Here is a 17198-nt window from a genome sequence, read left to right as displayed (position 1 = left end):
TGTGTGCTTTTCTTGTCCTATAAAGTTCCAGACTTGACTTGATTTTTATATCTCGTGTCCACTTTTCTTTTCTGTTTCATTTCTGTGTTGTCTTATCACTTTCATTATAGTACCGTATTCTTATCTGTAGAAGATAACATTCCGTTGCTGTTATCCACTTACATTTCCCCAAAGTTTTCATTCCACGTATTTAATCGTGCAAGTTGGTACATTTCTTATCCATTATGGAACATGGCAGTGAGTTCATGTCCCCCATCCATCCCTAATTCATGCAAGTATTGTGGACGGTTCCTGTCTGTGTCTCAGACACTTGTCATGTGTCTCTCATTGATACACTTAATACAGGTCCTTCGTCTTGATACACGTCGTCGTACATTGACCCATAAAAAAATGTCAAGTAGATATGTTTGTATTAGACAAGTAGATCATTTTTTATGGCATGATTTAGGTGTTAATAATCCTCATGTGCTTGTAAATAATTAGTAGTTACTTTAAATACATGTTTGTAAATAATTAGTAGTTACTTTATATACACTGGTGTCGTCTCTCCTCAGTTCTCTGGTGGTAGTCAGTTACTTAATCTGGTTCAGTATATTCTTCTTTTATTTTCTTCTGTTCCTTGTGTCGTCGGTCATTTTTTGTATTCATTATGAGGATCACATTTGATTATCTTCTATTTCTAAAAGGATTTACATGCTCTACTCGGTGTAATATCTACATATGTACTTTATATATGGATTCTGCCAAAGCCAGACCTAGACAAGTAGAGGGACACGTCAGTTTTCGTACTCGTACGAAGACCTATCAATGACGTCATAAACCACAACAAACAAATGTATCGTACATACTAGGTGCCGCTTCATGACAACATTATCAACCTGTGAGTACATGGCCTTGTACTAGTGTATTCCTTGCACTGGTGTAGCCTTGTACTGATGTAGCATTGTAGAGACTGTGACACACAGGTACGTGCGAGAGGGGGATCACCCGCTGTTGCTTCTGCTGCGGGAGAGGGGGATCACCCGCTCTTTGCTTCTGCTGCGAGCCAGGTACAGAGTTAAGCCCAGGTCCTGCCAGGTTCTGAGACGAGACCAAGTCATGTGCCAGATTTTGAGACAAGACTTGGTCCAGCCAGATACTTAGGTGAGATCAGGTACTGAAACAAGGTCAGGTTCAGTCAAGTATTAAGACGGAAGACCGGGTCTTTCCAGGTTTTATCAAAATCAGGTCCTGCAAGGTACTAATACAAGACCAGGTTCAACCAGGTATTGAGACTAGTCCAGGTCCTGCCAGGCAAAGAGTCAAGACCAGGTCCTTCCAGGTACTGAGACAAGACCAGTTCTTGCCATGTATTGAAACACAACCCCGTCCTGCTAAATGGATAATGGGAGAAGACCAGATCCTGACAAGTACAATCATTGTCCCGCCTTATAGTGAGATGTGTCCGGGTCCTGCTGAATACTGAGACAAAAATAGGTCCTGCCTGGTAATAAGAGACGACAAGGTCCCACCAGATGGTGATTCTTCTGCAGTTCATTTAGTCTACCAACTTCCACACTTTTTTTTTTTTTTTTTACCATAAACCATGAACATTCTGAGTTTTTGTACCCTTATAGATTTTATCCTTTCAAAATGAGAGAGATAACTATTTCTTTTCCTACACCTGGAAGCTTTGTAATGCTCTACCCTTTCATATTTCTCATAGTAACTAACTCCTGGCACATTTTGAAAGACAGGTTTTTGCTTCCCCAAATATTCATACTTTCCCTTGTCTCTTCCTTTTCCCCTGTCAAAATCCTCTCCATATTCTAAATGATGTAGACTTTTATCAGTGACTGGAGCATCCAACATAAAAGAATTAATAAGGTAAAAGTGAATTTAGACTTTTAATACCCACGAAGGACTACTTCATCATTGCTATTGGAGAGGAATGAGGACAGTATTGCTTTCGCCTTGGAATTGTGTTGGGAATTCTCAAAGAGGATGTTTTTTGAGATCAATCATGTGGTAAAGCTTTCCGTGAATGTAAAAGGGTTGAGTGTTCAGTACCTTCAGTGTGAAAGTTTTAGGTCAAAAGGAATTTGTTATGTACTGAATCAGTATCTGTTTTAAGAGAGATTATTAGTGTCCAAAGCACAGACAAAAAGGTTTAACTCATAAGTGTCTTGGGACCATGGTTTTAGGTAAATGTTACTTTTTCCCTACTAAGAATATTTTCTCGCCTCATTATACACTCGTGTGAAATTTGATGTTATATTTTCAGATGATTGTATCAAGATGGGTGATAGAATGCTTGTTTTGTCATGGAAGTACCACAGCCTCACATTTTCAAATGTGATCTCCAAACTCAGGGATAAGGTAGGTAGTAACCTTTCTTATGTAAATTTAGTGATTTTATCTTTTATAGAGATAAATTATTCACAAGCTCTTTGAGCATCATTAAGCCTAAGTAGATGTTTTTTGCTGGAAGCAAATCAGTTTTGCTGCTTAATTTAAAATTTTGAGTTTATAATGTTTGCAGTAGAACTGTACAAGCATCCATCTTATTTTGCTACGTGGTGAATACAGTAATTAATCACCTATTTGTACAGTATGGGGAGAGACTTCTACACTTGTAGGGCCCCATCTCCTGAACTTTTTTGTGTGATCAAGTAGCTTTTGAAACCTTTGTAAACAACGAGCATTCACTGCCTCGGTGGTTAGTTTTATTTAGAAAAATTTTAACCACTTTTTATTATAACTTGTGGTTAATTTGGTGCTGCATCTTTTGAAGAATTGAAGGTATTCATTGTCAACCAGCTAATTTGGAAACTTGAAGGCTGTTATCAGGTTCCCCTTCTCTCTCATGTCCTCCATTGTGGACGGCTTTGTAGTCTCTAGTTTTCTTAATTCAGGTACCATCCTAGTTGCTCTTCTCAGTATTCCCTTAATCAGATCTTTGTGATTCTTAAGGTACAGCGACCAGCCTTGTGAGGCAAAATTCAGTTTTGGTCTGATATGTGTAGTGAATAAGTTTATGAACATCTTGTGCATATATATGAATGATTCTCGTATTCCCCAGTAGACAGTTTACCTCTTTCACAGTTCTCTGGCAACAGATGAGATGCAGTGTCAATCCTTAGCTCTCTTTCACATGCAAATTCATGTACTGAATTTCCAGGTGGCTAATAATCACACCGAGGTCTTTCACTCTCCTAACCTCATCACCTCGCACTTACTTGGATTGAATCTCATCATCCAATCATTTGACCAACTTTCAGGGTCATATCTAGGGTATGGCAGGTGGGCAGGTGCCCTGGGCACCACTTGAAGGGGGTGCCACTCAGCAGGTTTGTTTTTTGACATATGCTACCCGAATGACATTTTTAACGGTTTGGTTTTGTGAGATGAAAAAGAAACTCGCTTACTTTTCAGCTATAGTAATATTTTACTACTATCAGTTGCATTACTGGTTCTATATTACAATTTTGATCAAATAAGTCTTTAAGAGTTTATATGAATTTAAGTTCGGCCCAACTCTTCAACAGTTTATAATTACACTGTATATATTTTTATATACATCCACTGTATGTACATTTTTAATCAAGCCAGGGGCACAATTTCAGTGCTTGCGATAGGCGCTATTTCCCCGAGATACACCCCTGCCAACTTTAGATGCATCATCATAATTCTTTATTTCTCTCATGATCTAGGCACCACCCACAAACATATTTAGTTGTGGTTCTAGTACATCAAGCAAGTCATTTGTATACACCAAGAGCAGCAGTGGATCCAAGGCCAAGCACTGTGGCATGCCACTTATAATTCCAACCCACTTCAATAATTTCACCTCTTACCTGCACTCCCTTACTGTAAGGTAGACTTCAAACCACTGAGTAGATCTACTGTTTTAATCATTCTACAACGAGGAACCATATAAAAGGCTTTCTGGCAGTCTAAGAATACATTCTACCTATCCTTCTCTTTGATCCAAGATGAAGCTTATCCTGTCAAAGAAGCTCAGAAGACTGTTTATGTTTTCCATTTAGAAAGTTTCTCCTTTGTAAGTAGTCATTCATTTGCTTTCTGATTATCTTATACAATGTTCTACAAACAACACTTGTTAGGGAGACTGACCTATAGTTAAGTGCAGTTTTTTGATCCCCTTTCTTCAAAATCCTTGGAACTACAGCGTCCACTAATAATTCATTGAGCAACGCCTCTGATGGTCTAGCAAGTCCTTCCACACATTTTTGCAGCACTTACAGGGAGCTTTCTTCAGGACCATGGTCTTTATATGGGTCATATTGTTTTGATAGCCTGATTATGTCACTTTTGTTTCCATTGCATTATGCATTCTTATAAGGTGGAAATACTGCCACTCTCGCTCTGGACAAAGTTAAGGTATATACACGATGATGTAGTGCCTTGAGAGTTTATTAAAAAACCTTCCTTCCTTGTCAAGAGCATGAGTGGCAGTATTTTCACCTCATAAGGATGCATGGTGCATCACAAGATCTGTGAATCAGTGAATGGTTATGGAGGAGATGTTATTTTAAGCTCATCTTTGCTTTGGAGTTAGTATATGTCAGTTTTTCAGTTTTACACCTTCATTTGACAGTGGCGGTAGCACAGAGGGAGGGCTGGAGCTTCTCCACTTTGAAAAGCAAGGGGGCTCAGCCTCCCATTCTTTAAGACTTACTTGTATAGAATGCAGTATGCAGTATGTTGTGAAAGCTTTTGCTCCAGTGATACACACACACACACACACACACACACACACACACACACACACACACACACTTTTTAAAATCTGCCACTGCCCCTGTTAGATGTTCCTTTGAATTCTTGTGGAACCAGCTCTTGTGCAGGTCACCAGATTTTTGCTGTAATACAGCTTATCTCTTCTGTAGCTTGATGGTAAGATTTTATACTTTCCTAATTACAATTTTTTTTTCAGGAAAACTATACCGATGTGACGGTAGCATGTGAAGGCAAGTTCTACTATGCACATAAGCTGGTGCTTGCAGCATGCAGTGAATACTTTGAGGACATGTTTCAACATACATCCTGCAAGCATCCTATCGTTGTACTGAAAGATGTTGCATCTAAAGAACTAGAAGCTCTGCTGAGTTATATGTATGCAGGTGTTGCAAGTGTGGCACAGAATGACCTTGCAAGTCTCATCAGGGCTGCAGAGGCTCTACGTATCAAAGGCTTGGCAGTACCAGATGATAATGAAACTCAAGACTGTGGCAGCTCAAGTAATAACGAGACCAATCCAAAGCCCAAGAGAAGAAGAAAAGAGGAGAGTACTGTACCAACAGCACCAGTTTCTGAAACAGCCTCAAATAGTTGTGAAAACCAAGAGGAATGTTCACAGTCAGGCACACAGAGTGAGCAAGCAAGATATTATGTGGGCAGTGAACAGTTAGATGAGGCAAGTGAGGAAGATGCACCTCAGAGATTAAATCTTTCAGGTGACATTAGTGAAGAGCAAATACTTGAACCCCAGACTTCCCAACTAGCTGATAATTCTGAATTAGAGTGCACCCCTGATATGCCATTTAAGGTGAGTCATGTTACAGTACCACAGAAGTTACATCTCCTGTCTTTAAGATTTGCAAGTTCATAGTGTGCTGTTTAAACATTGGTTATATTTCTCTGAAAAAAGTAATTCAGGGTCATGTCTAAGGCTGTTGGAGGTAAAAAGTGCAGACATTACAGGTGGGCACCATCGAGGATTTTTTATACTAGTACACTCAATTCCGTTTCCCACTTTTGTGAAGTAGCATGAGAGAAACAGGTGAATACACTCCCTTCCCGACATACTTCTGAGTTCTATTCTGACCAACCTGTTAGGTCTCAAAATGGACATAAGTCGGACACATGTTAACATGGCATGGAGAATTCATATACCTGTGTAGCATTCTTTTATTCAACTGTTTCTATCATGATTATCTAATTTTTTATTAACCGGCTTTATTATATGATTCTGTAACTTCTTTAATACCTTTCATTTAAGATTCTTTAGTTCATATTTCATCATTTCTCTTTTGTAATTTATATTTTTTCTTGGTCATGTACGGATGGTCATAAGTAGGTGTAATGGCCTCTTTTGCATACATCTAGTTTCTGGCCTTCATTTTCATGTATATGTAGTGAAGCTTGTGTCTACTATTCATATCAGAGATTCACTGACTACTCCATGTTTTACCTTGGTTGCTTCATATGCCCTTGTTCAACCTGTGAGGTGCACATCATCCCTCATATACATCATCATTCCAGTTCTCTCTCTCTAGTACACACCTCTCACCATCATGACTGAAATGTAGACACAGTAATAAGTATTTCTTTTTTAGGATTATTGTGTGGAGGACAGAAAAATTTATGTAAAAAAGTGTTGAATACTCATAACAATTATAAAATATTTTTGATTCCAGGAAATATTTGATGAAACCTTAGTAAAGGAGGAACTACCGGAGAACTGTGATGACAAGCACGACCTATCATTTCATAGTGAAATAGATTACCATCCCTTATCCGACAGTATGAGGCTAAGTGGTGAGAGCAAAGAAGTCTTGGAGGATCACACGACTGAAAGTTTTCTTTGTAAATTTGAAGCCTCAGCCATGAACCACCATGGGAACCTGCCCCAAGACACCACTGGGCAGGTTGGTTCTCACCACCCAGACACTGATGCCCAACACAACCCAGGACCCTCCAGAGTGCAAGAGGTGGGTTAGTTAGTAGCTTTGAGACATTGGTATAGCATTTCTTAAGTAACTCCATGTATGGGAATGAATACCACATTGATAATTAAGAATATAGGTAACTGAAAAGCATGTTGCAATAAGCATTTTAGCTTCTTTTAGGCTCCATTAGGTAAGAATTTTACTCATCTTGTTGTATAGATTTACTGTTGATATCTGGCACAGTTTTTTATCTTAGTTGATAGATTAGTAGTGCAGTAGAGATGAAACACAGAATTATCAGTACTAGTGTATATCTTCGGTGAATAAATTGGATATTTCATAAGCTTTAAAACCAGGTTTTATTTCAGAGTTGAGAATTTTAGCTCCAGTCACTAGATTTAAATGATAAACTTTTATCTATGTTGTTAAGTAAATTGGACCAAGAAGATCATTGACTTTGGTTTCTTGCTGCAATAATTTTGTCTTGAATGAAAGAAACTGAAGATTTTTAGCTAGAATACCCACTAGTATCATCAAGATAGGTTCTACCTTCAGGCAGTAGGCTGTGAATACAAAAGGCAGCTGCAGTGTGAGCACAATAGCTTCTCACTTAATTTTCTTCCATGTTGGTAGGCACTGCTGCATTGCGAGTGCACAAGTACCATGATTATCAAAAAGGGGCAGGCAGATGTCTTCGTTTCTTGTGATAAGTGCCATCATTGCTATAATAACCACAGGAATGTTTAATTTCTCATCCTGACCATTTTGAGATTTGTTTAATGAGGCTGGTTTCAGATACAATATCTTTTTTATCCACACTTGGAATTTTGGTTATTGGTGATATGCAGTCTGCTGATTTTGTAAGAAACAATCTAAAAGTGTTGGAACCTCTCCCTCAACGACAGTAGTAATATCATCACACTAGGTGTGATGAGCAAAAAAAAAAAAAATGGGTCTACAGTGAATGAAGTTAAGATATTTGATCAGCATCAGTAAGAAGTAGCTTCTTGAGTTTTAGGGTCGTTCAAAGGCATGGCAATGTGTATAGCATGTTTATGTTTTGTTTTACCTAGTTTTTAAGCCTTCCAATAATTATCCATATTTCTGCTTCAGTGTTCTGTATGTTAGTGTTTAATGAAGCTGACTGATGCATTAGTAAGGGTTCTACCCAGGGTTGGATTAATGAGATGAAGCTTTTAAGGCCTCCATTTTGCATATCAATGAAATGGTAGACAGTAGGACATCTGTTGATTTCACAAGAGATATACCCAATGGGTATGTATGCATAGTGCAGTTAGAAAATATTATGTGACAGTAATTAACTGTAATCTCAAGAAATGGGTAAAATGTGTGCCCCTTTTTAGCATGGTGTCATTACAGTTAAGGCACTGATTTTCCTGGCCCATTTCACTCATAACCAAAAAGGAGACAAAATAGATATGTTTGTTCTTTACAGTAGAATAGGCTAATCCTACTGGCCACTCCACGTTGTTCCCAGCTGGAGTTGTGGTCAAGTGACAGGATCTTGCTCAAACTAAGGTTTGTTTTTAGGGGATGCTGCAGTTGCCTTTTGTGTTTACTACCTAGCTGGAAATAGTCTAGATATCTTGATCCGTTGAAAGAAGCTGTAGATGGATTTGGGGTGTTTATTTAGTTCTGGTTAGAATTTTTCCAATATGACCTTCAAGGAGATACATAGGAATGCTCATTCTAGCCTGTACTATACTCTACTAAAAATTAGTCTTTACCTTTTTTTTCATTTTATCCTTATAATATCAGATATATTGTTAACATACTGTATTCATCAGAACGCTGGTGGAAGCAGTTCTTACGATGGATTTCAAGGACTAGAGGCTTACAACTGTGAGAATCAACCAGAGTTGTACAGTCAGCTGACCAGTCAGCTGAATTTACCAAGCCAGCCTCCCCACCCACCGGTTAGTCTTACCACATCACATTTTATGTTGTGCTACTAAAGATGGGACATCAAATTGTCACTCATCCTTTTTAGTATTTTGTTTATGTCTTTTGTAGATACCAGAATGCTTTCAAAGACCTCCTTCCCATTTCATCTGATTGGTGTTGGGGCAATAGTATCATCCAGTGTGAAAACACTCTTGAATATCTGATTTAGCACTTCACTTCATTCTCAATAACTTTTTTCTGATTCTTCTCATTTAGCTGTTCACTTTATCCTCAACAGCTCTTTTTTTTCTGATTCTTATATCCTGATTAGCTGCTCTTCAGTTTTGTGATTGATTACGTATTTCTACTGTACATAGAGGGACTTTCACATCCATTGGGCCCCATCTCTAAAAAAATTTTAGTCATACTTTTTAAACTTTTGTGTAGTGTCTACATTCACCACATCCTCTTTCAGTTTATTCCATTCATTCACCACTCTTTTATTTAAAAAAGTACTTCTTTATGTCTCAACTTTTGTCATTGAATCTCATGTCATATCCCTGGTTGTCCTCTCTTTATATCTTTCAAAGAACTGTTCACTATCTACGTGATCAATCCAGTTCAAAACCTTAAAGGTTCTGGGATCTTTAAGGAATGTGTGGAAAGAGAGGATGCTCTCTGGGAGGGTGAAAATGGGTGTTTTTGAAGGTATAGCAGTCTGAGTGAAGTACGAATGCGAGGCATAGGCTAATGATGAGAATTGGAGAAGGGTGGATGCATTGGAAATTAAATGTTTGAGAACAATATGTAGTGTGTGGAGGGTTGATTAAGGAAGTAATAATAGGGTAAGAGAGAGATATGGTATTAAGAAGAGTATGTTGAGAGAGTTGAAGAGGGTATGCTGAAATGGTTTGGATATATGGAGATAAATGAGTTAAGATTAACAAAGAGGATATACATATGTGCCAGAAGTGGAGGGGACAAGGAGAAATAGACGATCAAATCGGAGATAGGATGGAATGAAAAAGATTTTTAGTACTCAGGCCTGAGCTTGCAAGAGGGTGAAAGGGTTGCATGGGATAGAGTGAATTGGGGTAGTATGGCATATGGAGGAGTAACATGCTGTCATTAAAATGAACTAGGTGAATGATATCTGTCTTTCTAAACATTTTTAATATCATTATACTTGATCTCCTTTTCCTGCATTAGCGAGGTAGCACCAAGAGACAGGCAAACAAAGACCCATCCACTCATATACATATTTATACACATATTCACCTTTCCTCACTCATTCTCCCAATGTCCAAACCATTTCAACAAACCCTCTTTTGTTCTCTCAACCACACTCATTTTATTTCCACACATCTCTCTTAAGCTTTCATTACTCACTCGATTAAACCACCTCACACCACATACTGTCCTTATATATTCCATATCCAATATATCCAGCCATGCCTCGCAACCATAAAATATTGTTGGAACTACTGTTCATTCAAACATACCCATTTTTGCTCTGTGAGATAATGTTCTCTCTTTCCACATTCTTCATCACTCCCATAACCATTGCCCTAAGGATAGGGGAGAAAGAATACTGCCCATGTATCCCTGCATGTCATAGGTGACTAAGGGGGAAGGGAGCAGGTAGCTGGAAATCCTCCCTTCCTATATTAATTTCCAAAAGAAAGAACACAGCAAGGAGTCAAGTGAGGATTTTTCCCTTTAAGGCAATGTCATCCGTTCTTGACACTGCCTCACTCATGTAGGAAATGGTGAGCATGTATGAAAAAATATATAAATAAATGAAAATATATATGTGTGTGTGTAGATAGAGGAAAAAGAATACTTCCCACATATTCCTAGCATGTTGCAGAAGGTGACTGAAGGGGGCTGGAAACCCTCCCCTTCTCGTATTTCAGTTTCTAAAAGAGGAAACAGGAGTTAGGTGGGGAGTGCTCATCTTCCTCAAAGGCTCAGATTGGAGTGTCTGAATGTAACCAAGATGAGAAGAAAGGAGAGATAGGTAGTATGTTTGAGGAAAGAAACCTGGATGTTCTGGCTTTGGACACGTGTCAAAATAAAAAGGTTTAAGAGATGATGAGAAATGATTGTGAAAACTAAGTAAAATGCCCATTTCCTGCAACCATAACCCCTCCCAACCTATATCATTGTGAATACAGTGATTCACAATGAAAAAAGTGAGCTAGAAAAACTTTGAAGACAAAAAGAATAGGAATTGTGTATGTAGCATGTTAAGATGTAAGACTAGCCCTAGAGCCTTGTTTTAACAAGTCAACAAGCTGAGTAGTCCTGAATTAGCAAACATAAGATGGATCTAGGCACCTAAGTAACACTTTTGTGAAGACTTCACTTTTTTCTTAGTTGGCTGCCATCTGCATCCTGGTCACTTCTTCCTTAGCTGGCTTCCAACTGCATCATAGTAATTACAATAGTACTACATTATAACATGCTACATTAGTTCTTCATAAGAGTGTTTGTGTTCAACAGTGTAAAATTCACTGTTTGAAACATTATACGGGTTAACTCATGACTCAACTTCTTTTATTTAGATTTTGGAAATACAGAACTTTCTTAAAATATTCCCTTGATATGGTATCCCTAAAAAGCTCACTGCACCCTTTTCTTATGTCCAAAAAAGGCAAGAAGAAATAATCACAGGTGTCACTTTTCTCAAAATGGACCATGTTTAAAAAAATGAGTTCCTTTTGTTGTTAACCTGAACCTTGCAACCTCAGGACCCCTTTTATGAGCCTCTTGCAGAATTCAGGAAGTCAGCCACATATACCGTTCAGGACTGTAGGTTATGAAGTGTCGTGATGTGTGATTTTCTGGGCAAGAATATAGCAGAACATTTGAGGAGCAGATGTTGTTTTTAGTGTGGAAGTTGCATTTTAGAAAGGAGAGGTCATGCGATATGCTGAATTGGTGTTTGTAGTGAAGAAGAGATGGTTGGTGTCCAGAGTGCAGAGTTGTGTGATTTTGTTTTTCTAGGAAGTAGTGTCAGATGGGTGTATTTTTGACGAAATGAAGTTCAAGATTAAGTTGGGAGGGGGTGATTTTTAGTATATGTCAAGTCATTTTAGTGTGCTTTATCTTGCTAATGCTTCCTAGGATGGGTGAGGGGGATGTCTGTAAGTATGGGGGTTTGGGAGTACATGTGAAACATAAATAACATAAGATCTGGTGGTCTGAGAAGAGGTTAGCATGCTGAAGGGCTGTTATGGTATCGTGTTCCTAATATTTATCAGTAGGTGTTAGATATATGAGGGGTTTGTTTGTGTCAAGTTTGGATAATGGTTGTGTTAGCTCATGCAAAATTAGGTGCTATTTTGTGGCACTGTATCGAAAGTATATTTGTTTTTATATTTTTAAGAGTGGGTGACCACGCAGGTGAAGCATAGTTTATAGTGTGACATATATATTATTTATAGAGGTATTGAGGAAAATTTTCTCATGATTAATTCTAAAGACATCTTATCCACCGTATGTTCTAAGAATTAAGAGCTTGCTAGATTTCCCGGACTTCATGATGGAAACTTCTGATCACAGATACACTGTTCATATATTAAACATGAATACCTCTGGAATACAGACCCATCATATGCCAGGCCTTCCTCCTCTGGATCATTCTACTCAGTCCCCATAACAATACCAAATTGACACAATTTCAAATCTGCATATAAGAAATATGCCTATATGCCTATTACTCGTGCCTCGACTGAGGTATTATTATGAATCAGTTTATAAATCACTTGAATTATCAGGTTCTTATGTACCTACAATACTTCCTCAACAGTGAATGCTTATCAAACTTCCTCTTAAAGTAGTCTTATTGTCACATTACCTTAATCATAAAATATGCATAACTTTTCAAAATTATTTTTTAGTATGTAAATCAGATATAAAGTTTTTATATTAAACAGAAGTAGCCTGATTCACTGTTCTGTATGATGTTCTTCATACAAATCAAATCCCAGGGCCAGACTGTTACTGCCCTAAGTATAGATATGTTATTTAGAAGCTGTACATGAGTTAATATCGTTTTATGTACTTAATGTTGTACTGTTCTGTTAATTTGGACAAATAAACCTAAAGTTTCTTTTAATATTATTATGACTCATACTACTTATATATTTGTACCTGCATTTTATTTTTGTCATGATAACTGATGAAGCAGAGCATTATTATTGTTATGAATGTTAATTAAAAAATTTTACTTTTGTTATCTGGAGTAATCAAACTTTTGGTGCTAGAAATGTCTCCCACATTATTATAAGACAGTATTAGTAATGTTCTTATGTTCATCTCAGTTTCAGCAAAGGTCTGGAATCATGAGATTCATTTTGTGTAAGTGTGGTTTGGAGCATTTGGGAAACACCTTAATGGTGCCACACCATATTTGATATGTTGTAAGACAGTAAGATTTTATCAAAATTTTTTACATAATATTAGACACTTAAAAGTTTAATTAGGTGATTTTCATTGCAGGTGAGGCTGAGCAATGGTAATGGGCTGGGTCGTCGTGGGAGAGCTGGTGGACCTTGGGCCAACCTTTCCCCAACAAGGAAGATGCACCGCTGTGTTCATTGTAATTATTCCACACCTTGGCATTCAGTCTTCATTAGGCATTGCCGTAGACATTCTGGGGAAAAGCCATTTTCATGTTCATTTTGTCCATTTCGATCTAGCCGTAAAAGTGTAGTAATTAGGCATTGTATGAGCAAACATACTTGAATTAATGTGTGTTGTCATCATTGAAAAATATTACATTGATTATTTGTGCTCATTACTTTGGCAGTGTCTGTCATGTCTAATACTGTAAACCTGTTTTGGCAGTTTACAAGGATATGATTAATGATAATTGTTTCCTCAAGGTCTAAACACTGATTTCATTGAGGTGTTTCGGTGATTTGTGGTCATGTTATCGTTGTTGGTTATATATTTGTTACATAAGTAGTGACACGTGTTTCATAGTTGTAACATGTAGGGAGCTATGTACACACTGCATTCTTCACACATTATCTCATTGAAGTATTAGTAGAAATACTTTTTTTTATCATACTGCTTGTTATTATTAGCATCAGCAGTTGTATTTTAGGTATTTATATCACATTATATCACAAAAATGTTACATTTTGGTATAGTTATATGTTGATCAACAAATTAGTTTTCAGTGTTTGAGTTGTTTGCATCTTTGCATTTGTTATGAATGTTAATCCTTTGGTATTGTGAGAGGATGTTGAGTGTATGTTGATGGGGAAAGGTGGTGAATGTATGTTGTGGAAGGGTATTGAGCTTATGTTGGTGTGGGAGGATGTTGAGTGTATGTTGGTGTGGGAGGTTGTTGGGTGTATGTGGATATGAGAGGGTATTGAGTGTGTTTTATAGGGTGTTGTGTGTGATGGTGTGGGAAGGTGTGGAGTGTATGTTGGTGTGAGAGGGTATTGAGTGTATATTGGTTTGAGAGGGTGTTGAGTGTGGGTTGATGAGAGGGTCATGAATGTTTGATGATGTAGGAGGGTGTTGATTGTACATTAGTGTGGATTGAATTGGATTATAAAATTTAGGCTTATATGCCAAGTGCTGGAGCATTTAAGGCTATTCAGTATTCACAACAGTTTAGGATATTCTATCCTAGAAATTCATTTTAACTCAAACAAATGACATTTTCCATTTTGATAGATCAAGAAGGGAAGAACGTAAAGTATAGAAGCAGAAATAGCCTACATATGTTGGTGTGAGAGCTCAAGCTTGACCTTTGTAGCATGGTTGAATCTACCAGGGAAAGGAAAATCTCTGCTGCCATAGCTCAAACCATCACTGCTCCACACAATCCCCACCACCGCGTTAAGGTCCATGTAGATTGGGGGGTACACGTTAGTATGGTAGAATGTTGAGTGCATGTTTTTATGGGAGGGTGTTTACTGTATATTGGTGTGGGATAGTGTTGTTTATGTTGTTGTGGGAGGATGTTTAGTGTATGTTTTCGTGGGAGGGTGGTGTCTATATATATTGGTGTTGGAGGATGTTGAATGTATGTAGGTATGGGAGGGTGTTGAGTGTATGTAGGTGTGGGAAGGTGTTAAGTGTATTTAGGTATACGGGAGTACTGAGTGTATGTTGGTGTAGGAGGATGTTGAGTGTGTGATGGAGTAGGAGGGTACTGAGTGTATGTTGGTGTAGGAGGATGCTGAGAGTATGGATGGTGCAAGAGGATTTTGAGTGTATATTGGCTTAGGAGTGTTTTGAGAGTATGCTGGTGTGGCAGAGTGTTGAGTATATGTTGGTGAAGGAGGGTGTTTAGTAATTACCTGTAATTATTTACTTATTTGAACTGTGTGAGAAGGGAGATGTACACCTGTAGGGCCCCATCTCTTAAACATTCTTTACTGTCATACAATCTTAAATTTTTGTATGCTGTCTGCATTCATCATATCATTCATTCTTTTCCGTGCATCCTCCACCCTTATACTATATTTCATAACATCTGTATGAGCAGGTATCTTAGTTTCTCATTATGTCCTTTCGTTGCTCCATCCATGAATCTCTCAAAGAACTGTTCACTGTCCACATTGTTAGTCTCTTCTAAAAACTTAGACATTACAGAACTCCACTTACGTAAGGATGCACCAAGAGTGAAAAGTCTTATTCAGCAAGGCTGTATTATTATCAGTTGACAAGAGTCAGCATGGTCTTGTCAAGGAGCTTCTCACTCCAAAGGAGTCCATCTTTTTCCTGCTTCTGGTTGTAGTGAAGCCTTGGTGCTGCAGGACACCCATAAAGGTGTCCTGGGGTTATATAAGCAGTGAAATTCTCTTCTAACAGAGATTCCTGAGAAGCCATATTCTATTACACCCTGAGTTTTTCCAGGGGCATTAGAAATTCACAAATAAGTATGTGTGCTGTAAACTTACCTTGCTCCAACATTGATTATATATGTTGTAGGTCACTATTTCAGTGCTAGAGATTTTCAGGTACTAGCAAGGACATCTCTGAATCAGAAGGAAATAGTTCTAGGGGTGAATCTGGAATCACCTGAATCATCATCTGGTCATAAATGGGGTTGGAAGTGCTGAGAGTGGGTAGGGAAGCTGCTGGAGGTGAAAGCTGCATTTGTTCACTATTGTCCTTGTCCACCTTCCAGGCTTATGAGGCTTTAGTGAGTCCTGCTGCATCTTAACCGGGCTGAACATGATCCTCACAGATTCATTCCCGGTTTTGACCCCTGATGTTCTTTTGGTTAGTAAACCTGAGAAAGATGTCAGTGGCAGCCAAAGCATAATATGAATTCACTTTAACAGGGTCAGGAACATCCTCCTCCAACTGATTAAGTGAGGTGTTGGTATCCAGGCAGGTCAGCATTATCCTTCAACCTCTGTTCAATTTCTTCCCCTTGCCCATTGTTTCCAGCTTGACTGATGACTTGAGTAAAATCTTCTGGCAGAAATTCCTCAGTCAGGCTTCTCTTCAGGTTTCAGCGCCACCTTATTCCTGCCATGTTGAAGGGTGTCTTCAGGAACATAAACATGTTAATACAAGCTCCTGCTGTACCTTATTGAGCAACTGAAAGGAACAGGATTTTAAACTAATGGTTGGTGATAAAAATCAATTTTTGTTGTAGCTGACATGGGTAGACAAAGGGTAATAATTGAGCAAAATATTCATATACAGTAAGGGAAGTGGGAGTAGGTATAAAGACCAAAGATCAAATGGTTGCACAGAATAAGGGGCCGACAGATGCATAAGAGTAAAACTAAAGATTAATTTGATTTGCAATAGCCTTTTGTTTTTCATCCAGAATCTGTTTGGGCTCATCTGGTGAGACTTAGATTAGGGATATAGACACTTTATTTGCAAATTTTTGAAAATGACAATAAAGTTATATTATCTTTTAACGTGGAATATACATATTTCCAGAATGTTCTTTTCTACAAATGCCTCATATCTCCTGTATGAGAGTATTTCAGTATAAGGACATAAAACTTTTCATTTTATGGTATTTTTCTGCATTTAAATATTTATTCGTGTTTAGCAGTTATATCTGTATCTTTGTATCTCTGCTAATACTGTGGCAAATTAAACATTACATTCTGGTCATGATTGTATAATGCTGTCTGACTTGCCCTCGTTTGGTACACTTTCTTGTCATATATATTAGTTTTGTTATTGCCTAGTCATAAATGTTCAGAGAATATAGTGTTACCCATTTTTAATCGTCCCTATCATACGTACAGTGTGTCCACGTATTGTGGTTAAGGATGGCTTCGTTTAAGTTAGTTTCTCAAACTGCAATCAGTAGATTCCATCCAAATGTCCTGTGGGTGACAGAGGTGCATGATGTTTTTTCCAGCTGTGCTGGTATGCTGCTAGAGGCATCTGTAGATAATTGATGGAAATAACCATCAGCTGGGATTTTAAACATAGGTGGGAAGCTTTAATTCATCACATGATGATGAAGGCAGGGCCATAAGGTTCTTCACAAGATGAAGAGAACAGTTTACTGGGTAATGATATGTGTGAGTCATCTTTTCAGCACAAAGTTTTCTGAGTCATTGATGAAACAGCAACTTGTAGTTCTTTTCAGGTAACAACTGAGAATAG

General features: G+C 38.0%; 1 protein-coding gene across 4 annotated transcripts; it reads left to right on the top strand.

Annotated features, from left to right (window-relative positions):
• The first annotated feature begins 797 nt into the window (after positions 1 to 797).
• LOC139766530 (uncharacterized) lies at positions 798 to 16793 on the top strand. 4 transcript variants are annotated; one of them, XM_071695307.1, is made up of 7 exons: positions 798 to 880; positions 2264 to 2358; positions 4940 to 5551; positions 6423 to 6716; positions 8483 to 8611; positions 13086 to 13185; positions 16069 to 16793. In XM_071695307.1, exons 1-7 carry the CDS (start codon positions 862 to 864, stop codon positions 16098 to 16100), a joined length of 1281 nt encoding a protein of 426 aa, XP_071551408.1. In that variant the 5' UTR covers positions 798 to 861; the 3' UTR covers positions 16101 to 16793. The 4 variants fall into 4 exon arrangements, with proteins under 4 accessions (XP_071551408.1, XP_071551405.1, XP_071551406.1 ...); XM_071695304.1 differs by having other exon boundaries at positions 13086 to 16793; XM_071695305.1 differs by having other exon boundaries at positions 841 to 965; positions 13086 to 16793.
• The last annotated feature ends 405 nt before the right edge of the window (positions 16794 to 17198 follow it).

This window comes from Panulirus ornatus, chromosome 58 (genome assembly GCF_036320965.1).
Source record: "Panulirus ornatus isolate Po-2019 chromosome 58, ASM3632096v1, whole genome shotgun sequence".
Classification (NCBI taxonomy): Eukaryota; Metazoa; Arthropoda; class Malacostraca; order Decapoda; family Palinuridae; genus Panulirus; species Panulirus ornatus.
This window is presented reverse-complemented; position numbering and strand designations above follow the sequence as displayed.